The sequence below is a fragment of the Nyctereutes procyonoides genome, unplaced genomic scaffold (assembly GCF_905146905.1).
Source record: "Nyctereutes procyonoides isolate TBG_1078 unplaced genomic scaffold, NYPRO_anot_genome, whole genome shotgun sequence".
NCBI lineage: Eukaryota > Metazoa > Chordata > Mammalia > Carnivora > Canidae > Nyctereutes > Nyctereutes procyonoides.
The window spans coordinates 102,201,297-102,220,163 of NW_026575125.1; the positions used below are offsets into that span (position 1 = coordinate 102,201,297).

The following is an 18,867-nucleotide window of genomic DNA, read 5'->3' on the forward strand; positions in this document are numbered from 1 at the left end:
AAGGACCAACAGATTTCCATTAGTAAAGCAATTAGAAGGCTGATGAAATCATGCCAGTCTCTTCTTGGTTGTTTTTGTTAAATGGGAAAAAAAATGATCAATATTGACTGATTAAACAAAACAAATATGAGGAGAGAAAGAAACGAGATGAGAAACGCCCAGTCGGGGTTACAATACACTGTTTAAAAAGGAACATGAGGGGCGCCTGGGTGGCTCAGTTGGTTAAGTGTCTGCCTTCGACTCAGATCATGGTCCCAGGGTCATAGTCCCAGGGTCCTAGGATCAAGCCCCGTGTCACTGAGCACCCTACTCAGCAGGGAGCCTGCTTCTCCCTCTCCCTCTGTATGTATTCTTTCTCTCTCCCTCTAATAAATATTTTTTTAAAAAAAAAAGGAAGATGAGCACCAAGTCAAACACTTCAGTGGACAAAATTCAATACAACTAAAAAACACACTTATGTTATGTGGTATCTGAAGAAATTAACAACATTTTACATTTACCTGGAGTAAAATGCCTTGCTATTCTTCCTCATTTAAATTGATCAAAATTTCCCTTCATTTCAAAGACTGATAATCATAACTGAAGTACTTGAATTACATTTCAATGGTCCCTTGGAAACTGTCTGCAGTTGGGAGTTATATTTTCTTCCACAAGAGCACTGCTAAATACACAACATTATACAAATCTAAGGTTTGACAGAACTCTCTGATCACACATCAAGTAACTGTTGCAAATGGTGAAAAATGCCTTTACAACCAATTTTTGTTAGGAAAAATACTTAATACTTGAGGCAATTTATATTTGGCAAAATGTAGGATCTAAATCTACATTTCTTAAATGTCACCCCAGGAAGCCACAAAGCATTGGCATAACACTCAAGTATAGGGCACAGATTCAAAGACATTTCTGAAATTAATAACTATGCCAAATGCAATCATTTCCCTTTATTCTTAGTGATCAGCCTGCAATTTTCTCACATTAAAAACACATCTCAATTTTGGGGGCTACTTCTGCAAAATACGAGGATATAACAGCGGCTGGAACTTCAAGAAGAAAAACAAATACTCCTAACAGCAGAGGTGCCACTAGTCTCCCATGTTAATATGATCAATATAGAAATGCCTTCTATAGATCTAATTAAAGGGAATATGGGCTGAATTATACAATATTTTACAATATCTCTACAATTATATACTATCTCTTCTACAAAGAAATGCACACTCATCACTTTCAAACACTAAGTGACCCCTCCCCCAGAAGTGGCTATGGGCAGACAAAGCAAATTAGAGACCTACTTTAATAAGCAGAGATAGAGGGGGATCCCTGGGTGGCTCAGTGTTTTGGCGCCTGCCTTTGGCCCAGGGCGCCATCCTGGAGTCTCAGGATCGAGACCTGCGTCAGGCTCCCAGCATGGAGCCTGCTTCTCCCTCCTCCTGTATCTCTGCCTCTCTTTCTCTCTATGTCTATCATAAATAAATAAATAAATCTTTAAAAAAATAAGCAGAGATAGATTTATAACTAACACAATGGTTTCAATTAAAACCGTTGTTCCCAAGGTGTTTGGAAATACTCTCTTCCCCTCTCAAGGTGTTAAACATCTCCTAATACCATATTTAGGCCATTCATGTGCTTTTAGCAAACCCTTTTATTACAAACCCAGCTGAGATAAACACACTAAGCCTCAGCCTCCACTATCCCAGAATCTCATGGTGTGTTACTTCATTCTTAAAGCTTAGAAGCAACTGAGAAAATCTCTGGGCTCCAAGGGAAACACTAAGGGGTTATTGGTGAAAACAGTACATGTTGTGTCTCCTTTAAAAATAAAAGCAGAGGGTAGCCTGGGTGGCTCAGCAGTTTAGCGCTGCCTTCAGCCCAGGGCCTGATCCTGGAGACCTGGAATCGAGTCCCATGTCAGGTTTCCTGCATGGAGCCTGCTTCTCCGCCTCTCTCTGTGTGTCTGTCATGAATAAATAAATAAAATCTTTAAAAAAAAATAAAAGCAGAGACAATCACACCCCCCCGCCCCGCCAAACTTAAAGCTATGTTTAGACAGCTAAGGGCTGGTTCACGTTATCATGAACTCCTACATCGTAGCCCATACCATGAGTACTTCATAGCATATGGACTATCTGATCGATTACAAAGAAATAAAATGCTTATGTCCTGAATCAGGAAACTTATCTTTATAATGATAGAGCGAGCCACAGTATTTTAAATAGGATAAATGCCATAATCTTTATATTTCAATGCATATTTAAAATAAGGCAACTTTATTTTTTTGACATCTTTTTAAAAAGTAAGCTCTATGCCCAACATGGGGCTCAAACTCACATCAAGAGTCACATACTTGGGCAGCCTGGGTGCTCAGCAGTTTAGTGCTGCCTTCAGCCCAGGGCCTGATCCTGGAGACCTGGGATCGAGTCCCACATCAGGCTCCCTGCATGGAGCCTGCTTCTCCCTTTGCCTGTGTCTCAGCCTCTCTCTCTCCCTGTGTCCCTCGTGAATAAATAAATAAAATCTAAAAAAAAAAAAAGAGTCACATACTGTACACCTGGGTGGCTCACTTGGTTAAGTGTCTTCCTTCAGCTCAGTTCATGATCCCAGAGTACTGGGATGGAGTCCTGTATCAAGTTCCCTGCTCAGTGGAGAGCCTGCTTCTCCCTCTGCCCCTCCCCCCTGCTCATGCGCTCTCTCCCTCTCAAATAAATAAATAAATAAAAACTTAAAAAAATGAGGGGATGCCTGGGTGACTCAGCGGTTGAGCATCTGCCTTTAGCTCAGGTTGTAATCCTGGGATCCTGGGATTGAGTCCCACATCAGGCTGCAGGCAAGGAGCCTGCTTCTCCTCTGCTATGCTCTGCCTCTCTCTGTGTCTCTCATGAATAAATAAAATATTTTTAAAAACTGGACAGATCCAGAGGCACCTGGGAGGCTCAGTCAGTTGGACGTCTGCCTTCAGCTCAGGTTATGATCTCAGGGTTCTGGGACTGAGCCCCACATCGAGCACCTTGCTCAACAGAAAGTCTGCTTCTCCTCCCTCTGACCCTCCTACCCACTTGTGCTGTCTAAAATAAATAAAACCATTTAAAAAAACTGAACAGGTCTGAATAAGAATATAGCTAAAAACACTGGCTAGTCACCAGAAAATTCTGAGAATAATGGGATTTCATGACTACTCATGGCCCCCTGGGTAAGCCTGCCAGGTATATGAGGTCAGGCCTATATACACTTTGAGCCTCAGTTCCTCATTAGGACTGAACAAACTAATAAAAATAGGGTCCTATTTACAGTAATTAATCTAAAATTCTGAAAAATATCACAAGGCATCTGGCTGGCTCAGTGGGTAGACCATGCAGCTCTTGATCTCAGGGTTGTGAGTTCAAGCCCCATGCTGGGCATAGGGACTACCTAAAAAATAAAATTCTGAAAAATATCAATCATATTTCGATTTTAAAAAGTAATCTGAGGGGCGCCCAAATGGCTCAGTGGGTTAAGCGTCTGACTCTTGACCTCAGCTCAGGTCTTGATTTCAGGATTGTGAGTTTAAGCCCTGCACTGGGCTCAACCATGAGTGTGGAGAATACTTAAAAAAATAGTAATCTGAAAACTAATCTTTCTTGAAATGGAGAAAGCCATGTTCTCAAAGCCCTGATACACAGCAGGGATGCTCCTTCCCAAATTTACTCCTGGGGCTGCATTTGCTCTTGATCCTATCTCCCTAGACACTCGCTCCCCAAGCCAGCTCCTTCCTCCCCTCGGGGCAACCTCTGCCTACTTGCTCAAGATTAATACAGTCTTGGGGAGGGCAGAAATTCTGCTATCAATTGACAGGTGCATCTGGTCCATATTTTGCTGAACCAGAGTTCTACTGTAACAATCACTGCTGGGCCAGAGGGCTTCATTTTGAGCCACTTATCATTCAAAAAATCCATTATTTCTGTGGTCTCTGTGGCACAAAAGTGGATGCTCAACTTTCCCAGAACCCCGAAGGCTTTAGCGCTCCCAGTACTGATCTGATTACTCTGCAGAGCACTCTGAGAACAGAAAAAAATGATGCAAGAGTTCATTTTGCATTTTGGGGTGCCCATGTAATCCCAACCCCTAAAATGATGGCTGAGGCATATTACCAGAGAAGAGTGCTCCATGAAAGCCTCAGTAATTTAGCCCATCTCCCCTGCACTGCTCTACCAAGTACTCTAGAATTCGCCTCAGGACCCAATGATAGAAACAGACCCTGGCCATTCATGTATCTGGGGGGGGGGGGCCTTGTGATGGTGTCAAAAAGCCCTACTCCTGAGAGATGAGAAGAGCCCCATGAACCTAAATGCTGAAGAAAACTATGCTTCACCCTGATCATCATTCACCCAAGACCAAGGGCTTCTCCTCAGAAACAGTTATCACAGTTGTAGTTGCAAAGAATAAAGGAGAGAGGGAGAGGGACAATGTGTGTTTGCGAGGGGGTGTGGGTTCGACTTTAGAGGTCAAGAAAGGCTTCTTAGTTAAGGGAATAGGTAAGCAAAGCCCCAAAACATTTGAGGGAGCCATGGTGCTATGAGGCAGCAGTGCTCCAGGTGTTGAGAATAAGGCAAAGGAACTTGTACCGGAGTGTGCCTCAAGGACCAGAGACACCAACATGTGGTGGGGACCGGGGGTGGGGGGTTGGGGGAAACAACATAGGAAAAGACAGTGTGGGCTGCCATGGGAGGGGGCGATGGGCAGACCCCAGAAGGCCTCACAAGCTTTGGCTTTCACTCCAGATGGCAGGGGGAACCCCTGGAGCATTCTGGGCAGAGAAATGATACTGACTCAGGGTTAACAGAAAAGGATCTCACTGACTGATGTGCTGAGAAAGACTGGGCAGGGGCGACAGGGAATGGGAAAGGAGACCAGGACAGTAGCTGCCCAGGGTGGGGGGGAGGGGGGGAGGTAAGAGGAGGACAGATTCTGGATAAATCTTGAAAGCAGTGTCCAAAGGTAGAACTTATGAAAGAGCATCTCTACAGAAGCTGCTTCCTACCCAGCCTCCTGATTCTGCTCAGATCACAAGAAAACTGACTGACACAGTCCCTTATTCTGTAAGGCTGTAGATTTCCTCATTTGCCCTCCAACTGGAGAGATACAAGGCTATCTTCTAAGATTGCCACACTGCTTAATCATCAATCAGCCCCCCGCCAGCTGAGCCTTCTTCCTAGAGTGTCTAGGCCCATCGGACCTGACAGGGCAGGAAAAAGAAAAAGTTCCAAACTAGGGGAAAATGAGGCAGAACATGAACCAAGCAACCAGCCAGGGGCATTGGGTTCAAATTCAGTCTAAAGCAAAACTACAGGAAGTCTGGGTGGCTCAAATGGTTGGGCGTCTGCCTCATGGTCTCGGGATCCTAGAATCAAGCCCTACATCAGGCTCCCTGCTCAACGGGAAGCCTGCTTCTCCCTCTCCCTCTGCTCCTCTCTGCCCTCGCCCGTGTTCTCTCCAATAAATCAAATAAATAAATAAATAGATAGATAAATAAATAAAAGCAAGTGAACCTGCTGTACTCCTCCCCTTAAAAGAATTCTCCCCCAACACAAAACACTTCCTCCTCAGAGCCTCCAACATCCTAGGTCAGGGAGTGATTTTTAAGCCCGGTGTCTCAAAAGCACACCAGTGAAAAGTTGTCTTGTTTTGCAATTTAGAATCTTAGCATGGGGAAATATTCTATAATTAAGGCAATTTTAACAATAGCAGATAATAATTTGACTATAAATTGTAAGGAATGTAATGACTGCTTATTCTGGCACCAAAGAAACAGGACTTTCTGTGAAGTGACTGCCAAGAAAAATGATACTCCCACTCAGACTGGACCATTGCAAGTAGTAACTGTTAACCACATGCTCTACACTGCAGTTTGCAAGGACACGGCGCTTTGTTTTTGTCTCTAACCAAACACCAGGCTGAGAACCCAAATGAAGACAAACTATGGTAGAACAGAAACAATAACTGAAAGGGGGAAAAAAGTCCTGTGGCTTAATGCTCACTGGGATGCCCACGTCAAGAGAGAGCGAAGGAAAGTTCTGCAGTCCAAAAGCAGCCACATTCCAGCCTGCTCCTGCAGCCCCAAAGCGCCGCATATTAAGAAAGAAGCCAGGCTTAAAAGGCTTGCAAAAGCCAACTAACAGAGTAGCTCTGAGAAGAAAGGGCTAGAATGAAAAGGATGGCTGGGATGAAGCAGAGGCCAGGTGACCTTGAGGTAGACTAACCAAGAACATGAATCCTGCCTGGGGCCTGCCCCAGGCCTCCTGGGGAAGCAGCGGGGAGTGAGCAAGCCTCCCTTTTCTAAAAGCACCTCTGCAGGTACGGTGGCATTCCTATTAACATCTGGACTAGATGGTCTAAGAAGCAACCATTTGTCCACCAGGATTAAAACAAACCACATGAGATACTCAAGCTCCCACCTCCAAGCAAGAAGTTAACACTACCTTCTAGGTTTGAAAAGAGGTTTTTTGCCAGCTCTCATGTAGGCATCCAGGAGTGAATGCAGAAATTTTAAAATGAATAGCTATACCTGAATTCACTTAAAAGGGACAAATGGATGGGGCACCTGGGTGGCTCAGTGGTTGGGCATCTGCCTTTAGCTCAGGGTGTGATCCTGGGATCCAGGACTGAGTCCCACATCAGGCTCCCAGTGGGAAGCCTGCTTCTCCCTCTGCCTATGTCTCTGCCTCTCTCTCTCATGAAGAAGTAAATAAAAATTTTTTAAAATTAAAATATATAGTAAAATGGACAAATAGAAACATTCACAATATATAAAAGGCAAAAGTCACACCCAACCTTATTTTTGAACCACAAACATTGCTCAAACACTTCCCATGTGCCGTTCAGTGTGTCAGAAACTAGAGCTATGTGGTCTCAGATCAGGCATGATGGAGCAAAAAAGGGCTTTTTGTTTTAAAGGTTCAAATACGGGACATGGTCAAAGCCAAGGACCATCAAATATATGCACTCCAATCCTTAACTTCTAGTGCTTTTTTATTACGATTATCCATTGACTCAGTTTGGTAAATGTTTAAAAAGGAAATCAATATTCAAATATTTAAACCTGTCCCCTCACCAAAAGCCAGCTCTTGCCTCTTGTGACTTCAGGTCACAATGTCTGTTTCCCAAGCAAAGTGCAGTAGCAGAGCACAGTAGGCAGTAACATTACTAAGGAACCAAATGGAACTTGGATGTTCTAGAGGGCTTAGAAGAGAAGGTGGGGAGGAACAAGATCACCAGCTAAAATGTCTGAAGTGAAGAAGCCACCGAATTAATAATACAGTCTTTAACTTTTTTTTTTAAAGAAAGGACAAAGTGACACATTGAATGGACCCCTTATTGATCCAGCTCTGGGTAACCAGGTGCCCTCCAAGGCTGAATGGCTTAGTGAAGTGAACCTTCCTTTCTTTCAAGAGCAAGTTTGGATTTCAAATAGGCCTACTCTTTCTGAAGTCCACTCACTATATATTTAATTATGCCAAACACTATTATTTGATACTGCCCTGAAGCATCCTAGTGCCCTTGGGGGTTGGGGAGCTGCCTCTGAGCATTCGTCCCATTCTAGAAGAGTTCAAACATCTGAAAGAACAGTCAAGATCAGCAAGTCCTGGTTCTACTGCTCAGCTTCTGCACCCATCCACCCCCACACACCCCCTCCCCGGCCACCTGGTCACTCTCGCTTCTTCCAGATGTCAAGTCTTGCCTGCCTCTAAAGCCATTCCCATCCTGGTGACTCCTCCACTCCTCAACCATCACTACCTGCTACTTCTTCTAATTGGCCAGGGGCCGGGAGGCAAGATTACCATTTCTATCTTCCCACTGTCCACCCGATTTGAATGCAAGCACCTCAAAAGCTTGACTGATTTTAAACCTCTTTGAATCCCTAGCACCCAGCATTTTGCTCATGACAGAAGAGCTATTCAATCAATGATTGCTGATGATAAATTCCCAAAGGCCTTGTCTCCAAGTAGAATGCATGGGCTTTATGACAGCTGTTTCCATCATGTAGCTTTTCTGCTTACTTCCACATTCCCAGCTGTGTTCTGGATGGCTGTGCCGGCCAGAAGCCTAGGGATTTACTGTACTTCTATTTCTTGATAAGATACTTGAAGAGAATAAACACATGGCAAAGAGGACATTAAAGTAAGGGATAAAGAGATCTTTTTTATTTTACCAATAAAGAGAAAAGGAAGAAATATCACCTAGCACACTGACACTTAATAAATGACAAGCAAGACTGGATTCCTTTCTAATTCTCTCCAAAGTACTCTCAATGGCCTGGGCTTACTTCTATACCCTCAGCAAAGCATCATAGGCTATGCGTCACTTGCATTTTGATTACAGAATATATTTTTCCAAGTTCAGCAGACCTTCCTCTTAAATTCAAGTTAGCAAAAAATTAAAACGAGCCGGCCCTGAGAGTCTAAATTGAAGCTCCCTTCTGAGACGATACTTGTTGAATTTCATCAGAAAATCGAGAATCATAGAATCTCCAAGGTGGAAGGGACCTGGACAAAATCTAGGATGGTGGTTCTGGACCATGGCTGCTCACTGGGACTACGGCTGCTCACTGGGACCACTGGGGAGCTTTTAAAAATTATCATGACCTAGCCCCACTGCTGGAAAGTGTGATTTAACTGGTCTGGGGTGGCGCCCAGGAATGAGATTTTAAAAACGCACCAGGTGATTCTAATGTGCAACCAGGGTCAACCATCCTTGATCTAACACAGCACTCTAATGCCCCTGGCTCCTATTTTTCAGACAAAGAGGGGAGGAACCTGACCAAGATATCCAACAACTAATCTGTCAGGGCTTAGCTAGGACTGCCCCTTCCAGGAAACTGTGTCCTCTCCATGTAAAAACTACTGCCATCTAGGACAGTGAGGTTTTCCTAGCTTCTCTCCTCAGTAAACCAACCCCCCTCCCCACCCATCCCAAAGTGAATGCGTTTTCTGAATTGTCTCTGCCTTGGAATCCCATTGCAAAATTCAAGAAAACCTATACTATGTCTGTTTCCCTGCATCCACTTGCTTTTTTTCTCTCCAAGAACTCTTGAGAGGTTAATCAGGCATGGTTTCCCCCTTCAAGAAGCCACCGTGCTTTTCTACTCTGATAGGGCTGGACTCACTGAGGGCACCCGTCCCCATCATCCTCACGTGGGCCTTCTTTCAAATCCCTCGCAAGGTGCACCTCCAGTTCTTGCGGCTCCCTCACTTTCTAGTCTGTACCTGCCCTGCCATACCTCCTGGCCTTCCCGCTCCTCCTGGCCAAAGCTCTTTCCATTTTGTGAAAGATTCCTTTTCCCCTGAAGCAGCCTCTTTTGCTCTGCCAGTTAGTCATGCCGGCTTCTTTTTTTCTTCCCCCAAGCAGCTGGTCTTTTTGATGTCTGGCACACATTTATCTGGGCTTCCAATAAGATGTTTTTACATAGTTTCCAGGCTTCCTGGAGGTTATTGACTTTTTTTTTTTTGGTAACTCTTCCATTCAATCTTTTTCTCCTAATTTCTAACATTTGTTAGAGTTTCTTTTTCAAAAGTTGAATACCTGGCTGATGGATCTCTTTGATTTCGCTCTCCTACCAGATTGCTGAATTCAATGCATCAGAACTTAAATATAACATTTCAAATTACCTACAGAATGGAATCGCTTCATGAATTTTCTGCACTTTCATGTTCTCTGTAGTAAGCAACAGATGCTTAGCCAAGTGGAATTGAAAATGCTCGTTCTTACCTGTGCGTGTTTTAGTGGGGCTGCTTACATAAAACATTCTGATATCCTTAAGCCGGTGTTCTTCTGCTTGGTTAAGACAATCAACTTCAGATTTTATTTTCTAAAAGGTAACAGCTCTACACACCAAATCTGATGTGCTAAATTACTCTTCTAAATTTCCTCCAAATTGTATAACACAGAAGCCTCAGTTACCTATTCCTTAAAGGGGATCTCACAGCGCAAAGAAAAACAATTCTGAACCTTGCTGACAAATTCCAATAGCACTCCATTATTAATCAAGTGGTTAAGATGAGTACTAACCCCCAAAAAAATCATAAAACATTTAATATATGCTATATCAACATATTACGGAGATTTACCCTAAATTCATTTCACTTCAGAATGTTTAGCTCTAAAAGATTCCCAGGAGAGCAAGAGACCATGGGATGACAATGTATCATCAAGGCAGTATAAACCCCATTATGGCACTGGGATCCTGGTAGAATTGTCTACATCATCCCCCGCCCCCACGCATTTACTGAATACTGCCTTGAGCTTTATCACACTTGTCCTCCAGTTGCTTACAGTTGAGAAGGCACATAGGTGCCTGCATGCAAAATTAACAGGAGACCATTAGGTGCAAAGACCATGGATCTGATTCAAGCAAAGAATCAGGAAGAGGGCACATAACTCTGGGGAGTTCAGAAGGGACTCAATGAAAGTATCATTTGCCATCCTTGAAGCCACTGAAGCTCAAAGCAGAGGAAGGGCTCCATTCAAAGCACCGCAGTAACAAAATGATGCTCAGCATGGAATGAGAGGGTAACAAGGCAAGAGAAAGGCAGACCCATTAAGAACTGTATACTTATGTTCAGTCACTATATTGTATACCTGAAACTAACAGAACACCATATGTTCGCTCTACTGGAATTAAAGTAAAACTTAAAAAAAAAAAAGAACTGCCTACTTAAAACAGCCTCCTGACAGCTCTCACTGCCTTGATTCCCCTCGCCTCACCGACCCTTAACTCGCAGGGACACCAGTTCTCTTCCTAAAAACAGTTTGACTAATGACTTTGCCCTCCTCAGAAACCATCACCACTTCCCCATAACCCAAGAAATACAATTTATATTCCTTCTCCTGTTAACACTAGGTTGTCTGTGGCAGGGTATTAATACTTTGCCTGTAAAAGACATGACTGAATCCTCTCTCTACTATAGTATCAGAGTAGCGTTGGGATGGTCTTTTGCTGGTCAGTGGTCCTCTCATAGCTCCTATTTCTAAAGCTAGCCCTCCACTGGTGGTGGGAAAGTAGTCTGTCTTACAATCTAACTGTACAACACTGCACAAAATGTTCTTCTGGGTCAGGGAAGACTTGGGTTCAGATCCCACCTCTACCATACACTAGCTGCGAGCCTGTGAATCTATTTCCAAATCGCTTTGAGTCTCAGTTTCCAGGTCTCATAAAATGGGGAAGATGATGAAGATAATAATACTTTTGACTTCATATGGTTGTTGTAGATTTTAACTGCGAGAACATGTAAAGCCCTTGGCTTCGGACCGAGTCCAGAGAAAGCAATCAATAGCTGCAAGCTATTTTCCTGAGGCCAAAATGCATTTTTTATTGTGAACATATGTGGGAACCACCTCAGTGCCCAAACAGTTAACGTTACTGAGGAGCCAGACACTCCCTTCCAACTGATTTAGATTAACGCTGATGTTGTTTCCCTTGTAGAGACAACAAGAAACTTCCTTTTCATTCCTCAGTCTAGTCTCCAGCTAATCCTGAAATTGCATGCAACCCAATGTGAGTCAAATAAAAGGAAAATAGTAATTATGCTGAATCAAACATTTTATATTTGTATGTTCTAACTAGAGTTTGAGCTGCATAAGCCAGAACTTTTATTAAGTTCTTTTTTGAGTATGTCCAGGAAGTAGTTCCTATACTACTTGGGACAATCTCTATACTGACAGGCCCGTCGCTCAATTAGACCCTCTTTCTTAAGTGAAATCCAAGTAGCCAAACTGAGGATTCCAACAGAATAGAAGATCGCAAGTTCTCCGCAAAATCCAACCCACCCACTTGAAGTAGGAAAGACGAAATGCAAATCATGAGGACATACTGTCTTACATATAATCAACTCAGTACCAGAAAGTATGCCTACCTCTCCAACACATGTAACACATATATACTTTTTGCCATGTGATCCTAACATAGCTTATGTCATTCCCAGAATCCTTTGAGGCATACATATGTGCATGTATGTGTGCTCCCCCCAAGTGCACTGCTCATGAACATGAATGGGAACAGGAAACCAAAACTCCAAAACTCACAATTATGACACAAAGTTCTCCTTGGTATCCTTCAATGTCCCTATGAAAGAGACCTATGGCGGGATTAAGAACATCTCTACTCAACTGCCTAAGTCTTAAAAACAATTTCAGAGACACCTGGGTGGCTCAGTGGTTGAGCAACTGCCTTCGGCTCAGGGTGTGACACCAGGCTCCCTGAAGCCTGCTTCTCCCTTTGCCTATGTCTCTGCCTCTCTGTGTGTGTCTCTCATGAATCAATAAATAAAATCTCTTTTAAAAAAAAAAGACAATTTCAGCAAAAAGTAGTAATAAAATGCCAACTGTTGAGGTTCCTGGCTGACTCTGACCTCAGGGTTACGAGTCTAAGCCCCATGCTGGATGTAGAGATTACTTAAATAATAACTTTAGGACGCCTGGGTGGCTCAGTGGTTAAGCATCTGCCTTCAGCTCAGGGAGTGATCACAGAGTCCCAGAATCGAGTCCCACATTGGGCTCCTTGCATGGAGCCTGCCTCTCTCTCTGTGTCTCTCATGAATAAATATTTTTAAAAATCAAAAAAATAAAACTTTGAAAAATAATTGAAAAAATAAAATCAAATGCCAATTGTTGCCTCTCTCTAACCCTGTCTTTATGGAGGGGAAGCACAATGCAAATTGTTAGATTTTTAAATTTCAGGGGATCCCTGGGTGGCGCAGCGGTTTGGCGCCTGCCTTTGGCCCAGGGCGCGATCCTGGAGTCCTGGGATCGAGTACCACGTTGGGCTCCCGACATGGAACCTGCTTCTCCCTCCTCCTGTGTCTCTGCTTCTATCATAAATAAATAAAAATCTAAAAAAAAAAAAGATTTTTAAATTTCATATTACCATTGATATTATGTTTTCCTAGTGAACTAGCATCACCAAGTTAATAATCCAGTCCCAAATACCTTCTCCCTTGGAACTGTAGGCACTCCTTACTCCTCATCTGTAACCCACAGGGAGTACTTCTCTCATAAGGTGTTGCTGTGTGCACGTGGCTTGTCTCCCTACTACCTGGAAAGGTCCTGGTGGCAAAGGCCCCTCTGGCCCTTCTTGCTGCCTCCAGGATGGCCAGCACAGAATACTGGACATAGTAGGTGCTCCAAAAGAAAATATGTCCGTTGAAAGGTGAACAAAAACAGGTCCTTGGTGTTAAAGATCCCTTTTGATATACACATTATTTGGTAAGTTCGGGGGTCAAGGAAATAGGCAATGCAGGATCTCTCCTAGAAGACCTGTCAGCATGATATACTCCCTGATACCCTTAATTATGATCCAAAAAAGACTGAGACTCCTTAAGAACACAGAGTATTCTTAAAGCCTGTTCAAACCTCTAGAAGACAAGTACAAGGCTGACTGGAATAAAACCTTCCACTTGGGCGAAGCCTGGTGCTAGGTACCCAGGCATTATGACCCTCTGCCTGAAAACAATCCTGGACTTTTTGCATATTAAAAAAGGGGGATCCCTGGGTGGCTCAGTGGTTTAGCACCTGCCTTGAGTCCAGGGTGTGATCCTGGAGTCCCAGGATCAAGTCCCACATCAGGCTCCCTGTATGGAGCCTGCTTCTCCCTCTGCTTGTGTCTCTGTGTGTGTGTCTGTCTATCTGTATCTCTCTCTCATGAATAAATAAATAAAATCTTAAAAAAAGAAAGATCCCCCTGCCCCCGTGCCACACACACACACACACACACACACACACACCCCTGGCCAGGGAAAGTGCCTGGCAATTCATTCAGACACAGGCCGTATACAGTCACTATACGGACTACCCTCCCAAAAATGACCAAAATTATCTGAGCGTAGCCCAAGGAAGACAAGGCTAATGTATGCATCTAAACAGGCCAGGGTGATGGTAAAGATTACCCCCTGTTTCTATACTGGCCGTCTAAAGGTATTTACTTGGGTCTGTCTGTGTTGTGACAGTGTCCTGGACTCAAATGAATGCCTCTAACACTCCACATTTTTGAGCCATTCAGTCATGCATTTTTGTTATTGTTGAAAGTGGTGCGAAATTGCACTGCATGAGCTAAAGTCCTTGGTGGTCTTCCAAGGATTCCAGCTAAAAAGGCACTTCCTTTGTTCCTCAGGAGAATGCAGTCCAGTAGGTCATTCAAAAGGGGAAATAAAAGCAGCAGCCCTGGGAGGGAGATGAAGGACAAGACAAAAAGAATAAAATGTTTTGGGTGTGAGCACATTAGTTTCCATTTCCTGCTGCTGGTCACCAATAACTCTCCTATCTTTGGGGGGAAATATCCAGATAGACATTTATGCAAAAATATCACTCAGGTGTTTGCTGGGGACCAGGGCAATCAAAGGGAACACCTAGCACAGTCCTTGAGCACCCTTCAAACTTCCTGTTCCCTGAGATGCTGGCTGGGGAAGAGGTCCTGCTGTCAGGAGCCTGCCCTGAGCCAAGCTGGAGAAAGTGGGGGGGGGGGGCAAATATCACAACCACTCCTTGAATGCCTCCAGTCCAGCTCAAAGACACATATTGTTTGCAGGAGCAGAAGATGAAAACTTGTCACATTCCCATTAAGTGCATCGCTGCATCTCTCCCTTCAAAATGCTGGAATGACAACTGTAACCTTCACGCCAATCATCTCTGCTGGGCCCAGGCCCAAACCATGCAGGGCACAAAGCCCCCAGGTCTGACCTGCAGAGCCCCCAAGCTTCAGTGACTGCTGGGTCACTTCACTGTTTCTGGCGGGGCGGGAGGGAGAGGGGAAAGAAAGAGGGCTTTTCAGGGCTCCATAACCAATAAAATCATGCCGCTGTGAGGACATTCTTGAGTTCCCCAAAAGACAGGCAGCTCAAGGGCAAACGGTCTCTAATCAGTAGCGTGCGAGTTATTTGATAACTGCCAAGGTACAGTGGGCTCCTCGGCTGCTCCAACAATTTCTTGAGTTCTATTTCTAGACGGATGCCGAATACCCTCAGAAAGTGCCCAGCGACTTCCCTCAATTACCTTTGCAATTTATATGTAATTGAGGACTGCACTTAATCTCCAAGGTTATTAATAGCCCTTCCAAAAAATGACCCCCACGTCTTTCTTAAGCCTCTGGAAGCGCCTGGTTGAAATTACAGTATTTCCTTTGCTGGCTGCCGGCCCCCCGCTCGCCCCACCCGGGTGACCGGCCCCGCGAGGCAAAGGCGCGCTCTCCTCACTTCCATGAAAGGTTCGGAATGAAGGCTTGGCCCCCCGGGGGTTCGAACCGCTCTCTCCTCCGTTAGGTTACGCTGGCCAGCAGCCAGCTAGATCCGTGCTGCTTTCTGAACCCTCAGGGTGAACGGGCTACCTGCGCCGCCGCCGGCCCCAGCGCAGCCTGCGGGGCTGCGCGCAACAGTTGCCCTCCGCGAATCAGAGACCGCGACCCGGAGGGGACCCAGCTATCTGCCGGCCGCCCGCCCGCCCGCCGCCGCCGGCCTTGCAAGGAGGGGCGGAGGGCGTCCGCCGAAATGCCGCCTCCCCGGCGCTCCTAGAAGGGCTTTCACCAACACCGCACGCAACCCCCCCAGCGCCGAAATCCGTTGAAGTTTTTCACAGGCTAAGGCTTCCCCATTTGCATAACCATCTCCAAACTGAGATTCGGGTTTCCTGCAGTCAGTCCTTTCAAAGGTTTGTAATTGAATGTGCAATTAACCCTGAAAATGAGGTGAGAAAAAAAGAAAGGGGGGTGGTGGAAGTACCCTTCCCGTGCAGCACCTTCCGGAAAGCAGGAGAGTTCCCAAAAGTCAGGGTTTGGAGGGGTGGAGAGTCGTTTGCTTTTTAAAGGCGACTTCTAAAGTCGCTGGAGCTACAAAAACTCCTAATCCGCGTCAGCGGTGGAAGAGAGGCGGGGAGAGGGGTTTTAAAGAACATCAATGAAACCTCCATTCGAGTTTCACGTTTGGTGTCCCCAGGAATCCGGCAAGCTGTAGGTTGCCCCACCACCACCACCACCCCACCGGCGACCCTCACCCCCTCCCGGCCTCTCGTCGCCCACACAACAAAGCGTGGAGCCCAGTGAGGAGTTCAACCCGGAACAGGCGAGGGAGACCGTGACACGCACTTTGCGGACCACAGTCCTCGGGGCTCCCCGGGACCGGGAAGACGCGGCGGGGCGGGAGAAGCCGCGGGGTGGCACCGGGCCCGTCGGCGGTGCCCCTCCACTCGCGGCCCCGGGGGCCGCGCTGTGCCGGGGCTCGTTCTCGCGCTCTCTCCTGCCTGCCTGCCCATTGCTCCCCCCCCCGGGCTACCTGCGGCCTCGCGGGGGGCTCCGCGGCCCCTTCCCCGGGGTGCCTGCCTCCGCGCGCGCCTCCCGGGGGCCCCCACCTACCGTTGATTTCGTGCGTGGGGGCATCGTTCTTATTGAAGCCTTTGGACACGTAGAGCCGTCGCACTTCCGAGCAACTTTTCGACTTGGGCTCGGCAGCCAGCAGCGCGGCGCAGAGCACGGCCAGGGTGCAGAGAAGCGCGGGCATGCCGAACCGGGCCATGGTGTGGGCCGGGGCCGACGCGCTCCCACCTCTGGGGCAGGCGGAGAGTGGCGGGCGCGGGCAGAGGGGCGCGCGGCCGGGGGCTCGCGGCGGAGCGGAGCGAGGGGGCGACGGAGTTGGGGCAGGAGTTGGGAGAGCAGCGGGAAGAGGAGATGCGGGACGAAAAGTGGAGCTGGGCCTCGTGCGTCAGGCAACGGTCCCTGGTGCCAGGCGCCCGGCCGGGGGGAGGAGGAGGAGGGCGTGGAGGCGGCGCGCGGCCCACGGGAGCGGTGGCGCGGGCCGGTGGGTTCCGGGCTCCGCGGGGCGGCGGACGGGGCGCGCGGCCAGCAGCGGGACAGGGGCGCGGGGAAGGACGAGAAGGTGGCAGGCGCCGCCGGGGCCGCGGAGGGCGTGGGCGGCGGCGGGCGCTCGCTGCGCGCTGCTCGGGCTGCCCGGCGCCGGTCCGCTCTCCTGGCTCCCCTCGGCTCACTCTGCCCTCGGCCGCGCTGCTGTGCCCTCCTCAGCTCCGCCGCTGATTGACTGGCCGGCGTGCGCGGCGACGCTCGGCAAACTTGGCCCAGCGAGCGGCACTCAGGGGGAGGGGGCGGGCGGCGGGGGGGCCGGTGACGGGCGGGAGCTCGCAGGGCCGGGACAGGAGAAAACCTGGAAGCGGGCTAGGATCCGGAGCGGCCAAATCCACTTCCTAGGGGGCCGCACCGGGCGCGCGGCGCTCCCTCGCGCGACACGCCCCGCGGGGCTCCTCCCTCCTCCCCTCCTCCCTCCTCCCTTTCTCCCCGCCTCCCTCCCAGGCTCCCCCAGGGAGGGGAGGCGGGGAGATGCGTGCCGCCCCCCACCCAAAGAGGGAGGGCTAACTTCTCCAACGGTGAAGGGCCCAAGCCCCGGGGAACCGCGCGCCCGGGTACTTGTCCTGCAGCCCACATCCGAGTCACAGGCTTTCGGCGCGCGGCCACCTGACTCGCAGACGGTGGGCCAAAGCCGGGCGGAGCCCTCCCGCCTCGGTACCTGCCCTCCCAGCCGCTCCGCTCCTGGGCCCGGAGGGAAAGGCGCTGGCATGACTCGCATTGTTTCGCCGCAGGCACCGGGGGACTTCGGACTCCCAGCTGGCCCGAGACCCTCACCTGGCCCTCTCAGACCGGCTTCCCATCCAACGGGGCTCCATGAACACCGACTAGTTCTGAACCCGGCAGGCATTCTCCTCCCCCGCCTTCCCCTAGCCACGCCTGGTTCTGCTGCAAATCTACCCAAACCCTGAAGTGGGAAAACCTCCCCCTCTCCCCATTCGCGAGGCGATGGGACAGTGAAGCATGACCTCAGAGACTTTAGATACCTGGCCCAAATCCTTGTGCATGTAGGGAAACTGAGGCCCAGGGAAGGGGAGTGACTCGCTAATAGCATGCAGCTGGAGTGTGAGTCCAGAACCCTGGGCTACACTCCCAGGTCATGTGGAGTAAAGGTAGCCGGAGACCCGCCCCCCCATCCTCTTCTGCCCTCAAGCCTCTTGAGAGAGGCTTAAACCTCACTGGGACCCAGTCTACGCTTAGCCACCAGAAAACTGGAAATGGGCGAGTCTTCCCACCTTCCCAGCTTTGTCAGATTCCATTAATGAGTGTTTTTGAAGCTCCCAGGGCTCCTTTAATGAAGGGAACTGTGCAGATTGGGAACTTGTCATTACCCTTGTTATTGTTACAATCTGCTTTAAGAGGTTAGGGTGAGAAGTGCCTCAGACACCTCGGGAGTGTGCTGGGAACTGGGCAGATAAAAGGGGCTGGAACTTATTATTTGGCTAGACTTTCAATTCCCATAAAATTACATAGGGTGAAGATATGAACCATCATTACAATTATCACCCTCATAGGGTTTGTTGAGACTTCGTCCACTGCTGTTTGTAGACCACATTGACATGTTGGCGCTGTGGAGTTGTAGAAACTTAGGGCAGCTGTTGTTTTGAATGCCCACTGCAGACTTTTCTATATCTTACTAACTCTTGGAGATCATCAAGGTAAACAGATAGTGACCTATTAGTGAAACTTACAATTTCTGTGAGTTGGCAGAACAATTAACCCTGCAACTAGCAGAGGAGTTTTTCTAAATAGGCAAACTCTCCTCCAAGTGAATCTCCTGCCATTTTCAAGATACTATCAAGTAGTCCACCTTTGTCTCAACCTAATACCATTCAAATTATTGCTCGGGCTTAACCTAGCACTTCTAACTTGCATTGATTGATACATTTACTTAAAGATGTTCTTTACCAAAAATGATATAATCTGAGATGCAACCAATAGTAATAGCAGAATGAAATCCAGTGACCATAAGTGAAAAAAAAAGATCCTCCCAAACCATG

At 47.6% G+C, this 18,867-nt stretch overlaps 1 protein-coding gene across 1 annotated transcript in view; it reads right to left on the reverse strand.

Annotated features, from left to right (window-relative positions):
* GPC4 (glypican 4) overlaps positions 1–16,988 on the reverse strand; it is a 111,607-nt gene extending 94,619 nt beyond the window's left edge. Inside the window, exon 1 of the mRNA XM_055338941.1 lies at positions 16,367–16,988. Coding sequence (XP_055194916.1) covers positions 16,367–16,526 — 160 coding nt within the window. The 5' untranslated portion in view covers positions 16,527–16,988. The remainder of the gene's footprint in view (positions 1–16,366) is intronic.
* Between the last annotated feature and the right edge of the window lie 1,879 nt (positions 16,989–18,867).